Source organism: Dromiciops gliroides, chromosome 4 (genome assembly GCF_019393635.1).
Source record: "Dromiciops gliroides isolate mDroGli1 chromosome 4, mDroGli1.pri, whole genome shotgun sequence".
Taxonomy (NCBI): Eukaryota; Metazoa; Chordata; class Mammalia; order Microbiotheria; family Microbiotheriidae; genus Dromiciops; species Dromiciops gliroides.
Genome location: NC_057864.1, coordinates 30492501 through 30495305, shown reverse-complemented (window position 1 = coordinate 30495305; position 2805 = coordinate 30492501). Strand labels below are relative to the sequence as shown.

Genomic DNA, 2805 nt, shown 5'->3' with positions numbered 1-2805 from the left:
GAGGTCCATAGAGTGTGAAACCTGTTGTGAAGAAAGTCCTTGAAAGCCCTAGGGAATTATTGTAAATATGTGATCCACACATTTTCAAATAAAAACCAGGGTCCGTCTTCTCCAAACCTGATTCTGTCTCTTCCATAAGAGCCAGTAGCCGGGGTCATGGAGACGAACAGCAGGGCGGAGGAGGGGAAGAGATTGCCATCTTGCCTAGAACATCCTCTTCGCGCTGCCCTGGGCCTGGGGCTGCCCTCCCGACCTGCCTCCCCTGAAGGCACAATCCCGACAGCCTCTTGCCTTGTCCTCCAAGATCCCTCCCCCGCCTGGATCTCTCGCCCCACTGCCCTGCAACAGTGAGGATGAGACTCAGGTTGGGGTAGAGACAGGAGGGGCCGAGGGGCGGAGAGGTGGGCGGCCCTCGGTTGGCAGAGCGACGGGTGAGGGGTGGTTCTCCCTCCTCGGCTTTAGGGGCGGGTAGCGGCCGCCGCGGACCCTACATAAGGAGGCTGGGTGCCTGGGCCGCCCTTCCTCTCTACAGGGGCGCGGGAGCTGGGGGCGGGGGACAGGTGACCTGGGTCCCCCGAGGCCGGGAGCGGGAATTTTATGAATCCGCCGGACGCCTTCTCCTGCTTCCCCAGCCTGGGCTTGGCGCTGGCGCCACCCTCTCCGTCGGGGCTGCCCTCGTCGCCGGTGCCCCCGCAGCAGCTGCCGGCCAAAGCGGAGTCGAGCGGGGCCGGGCCGGGTAGGGAAGAGCCGGCGACCGTCGGGCCCGGCCGGGCCGAGCCGGGGGCCGTCGGAGCCGTCGGGGGCGGAAGGCGGCGCAAGCGGCCGGTGCAGCGGGGCAAGCCTCCCTTCAGCTACATCGCGCTCATCGCCATGGCCATTGCGCACTCGGCCGAGCGCCGACTCACCCTGGGCGGCATCTACCGCTTCATCACGGAGCGCTTTGCCTTCTACCGGGACAACCCGCGGAAGTGGCAGAACAGCATCCGCCATAACCTCACGCTCAATGACTGCTTCGTCAAGATCCCCCGCGAGCCGGGCCACCCCGGCAAGGGCAACTACTGGGCCCTCGACCCCGCGGCCCAGGACATGTTTGACAGCGGCAGCTTCCTCCGCCGGAGGAAGCGCTTCAAGCGCAGCGACCTCAGTACCTACCCCGGCTACTCTCCGACACCCAGACCCGGGCCTCCTGCGCCCCCAGGGGCCAGCGCTTTCGGGCCGCCCCCGCCGGCAGCCGCGGCCCGCGCGCCCCCCTATTCCGCGCAGCTCTACGGGGCGGCCTACCCTGCGGCCCCGACGGCTCCCATGATGGGGCCGGGCCCCCAGACCCTGCAGCCCTATCCAGGGGGTCCGGGGGCAGCACCTCCGCCTCCTCCTCTGCCTCCGCCGCGCGTGTTCAGCATCGACAGCCTCATCAGCCTCCAGCCTGGTTCCGACGGGCACGGGGCGGCCTTCCCGGCTTCGGAGCCTGGGCCGTGTTTCCCAGGCCCTGCAACGGCGGCGGCTGCAGGGCCCGGTGGCGGGGCGCTCCTGGGCAGGGCCCCTCCCGCCTCTGCCCACTCAGTCTCCTACCCTCCCTACCCTGCATCTCCTCCTCCATTGCCCGGTTCGAGCTACGCGCCGCCCGGCAGCCCCCAGCTTTACGCGCTGCCCCCCAGGCTGGAGCTAACGACCGCTCTGGCTGGCCCCCAAAGCGCCGAGCCCTCAGGGGCGGAGCAGCTGCTGGGCCTAGGAGGACCTGGACCCGGCCCGGGACCTGGGCCCGCCGTCGGCGTCAACGGGCTGGCCCAGTTCGGGCCCAGCGGCGCTTACCTGAGACAGCCGGGCTTCGGCGCGGGGCTGGAGCGCTACCTGTGAGCTGTCCCCTCCTCTCATTCCTACTTCTATCCCCTCTAACTTCTCCTTCTTCCTCCTACTGTGCCCCCTTCCCATGTCTTACCCTAGTCTCTCTTTCCTCCTCCCTTTCTCCCTCACCCTAGCCCCAACTTTCATCCTACCGAGCTGGGGGGGGGGGGAGGGGAGATGAAGGGCGGGGAAGGAAGGATTCCGAGTCTGTTTTGGGGCAAGCCTGAAGCACTTGGAATTCCTTTCCAATTCAGAGATGCCACAAACAGGAGTTGTCCCTCCATTTCTCCTCTCCCCTTCCCTCATTTCACCTCTCCTTTTCCTGTTCACCTTCTTTCTCCTTCCTCCCACATTCCTCTACTTGTTTCTTCTCTCCTCCTGTTTCATTCATTCACCAATTATTTATTGAACTCTTCTTCTCCCCAGTGCACTGCACCTCCCCTCCCCCCGTAGGTGAAAGTGGGGAGGGTGGAACTCCTGACTGGTTTAGTTTTTTTGACTCTTCGCCCACTCCTAGACCACCACCATTTATCCCTTCCCTCCCTGTGCCCCAATTTCCACAGTTCTCACAGGAGGAGAGACGCCTGGAAAGTAGAGGTCTCCAAAGAAACTCAGTGGAATATATGACAGTGGGACCCCGCTCTGCACCCTGACACCCCTCACCCCACCTGCCCAGCTTTTTTTTTTTTTAAGCGATGGTTGAAGAATAAAAGTTCCCTTCAGTACAGTGCGTGGCTGTTTAGGGGCGGGAGGGGCTGCGCTGAGCTGTGAGGGAGGGGGGACCATAGAGGTCTTAGTACTAGTTCTCTCCCGACAAACCTAACAAGTGGACTTCCAGCTTTTGCTGTATGGGGTGGAGCACACTTCCTATGGCAACCCTTTACACTCTGGGATAGCTCTAAGTGTGATACAGTTAGTCCTGACACCTAGTTCAAATCCGGCTCCCTGTATCTTCCCTCCATC

The 2805-nt window shown here is 63.3% G+C and overlaps 1 protein-coding gene across 1 annotated transcript; it reads left to right on the top strand.

Moving 5' to 3' along the window:
* Positions 1–597: 597 nt before the first annotated feature.
* Positions 598–1854, top strand: FOXE3 (forkhead box E3). The gene has a single exon (XM_044003079.1). It carries the CDS (start codon positions 598–600, stop codon positions 1852–1854), a length of 1257 nt encoding a protein of 418 aa, XP_043859014.1.
* Positions 1855–2805: the final 951 nt, after the last annotated feature.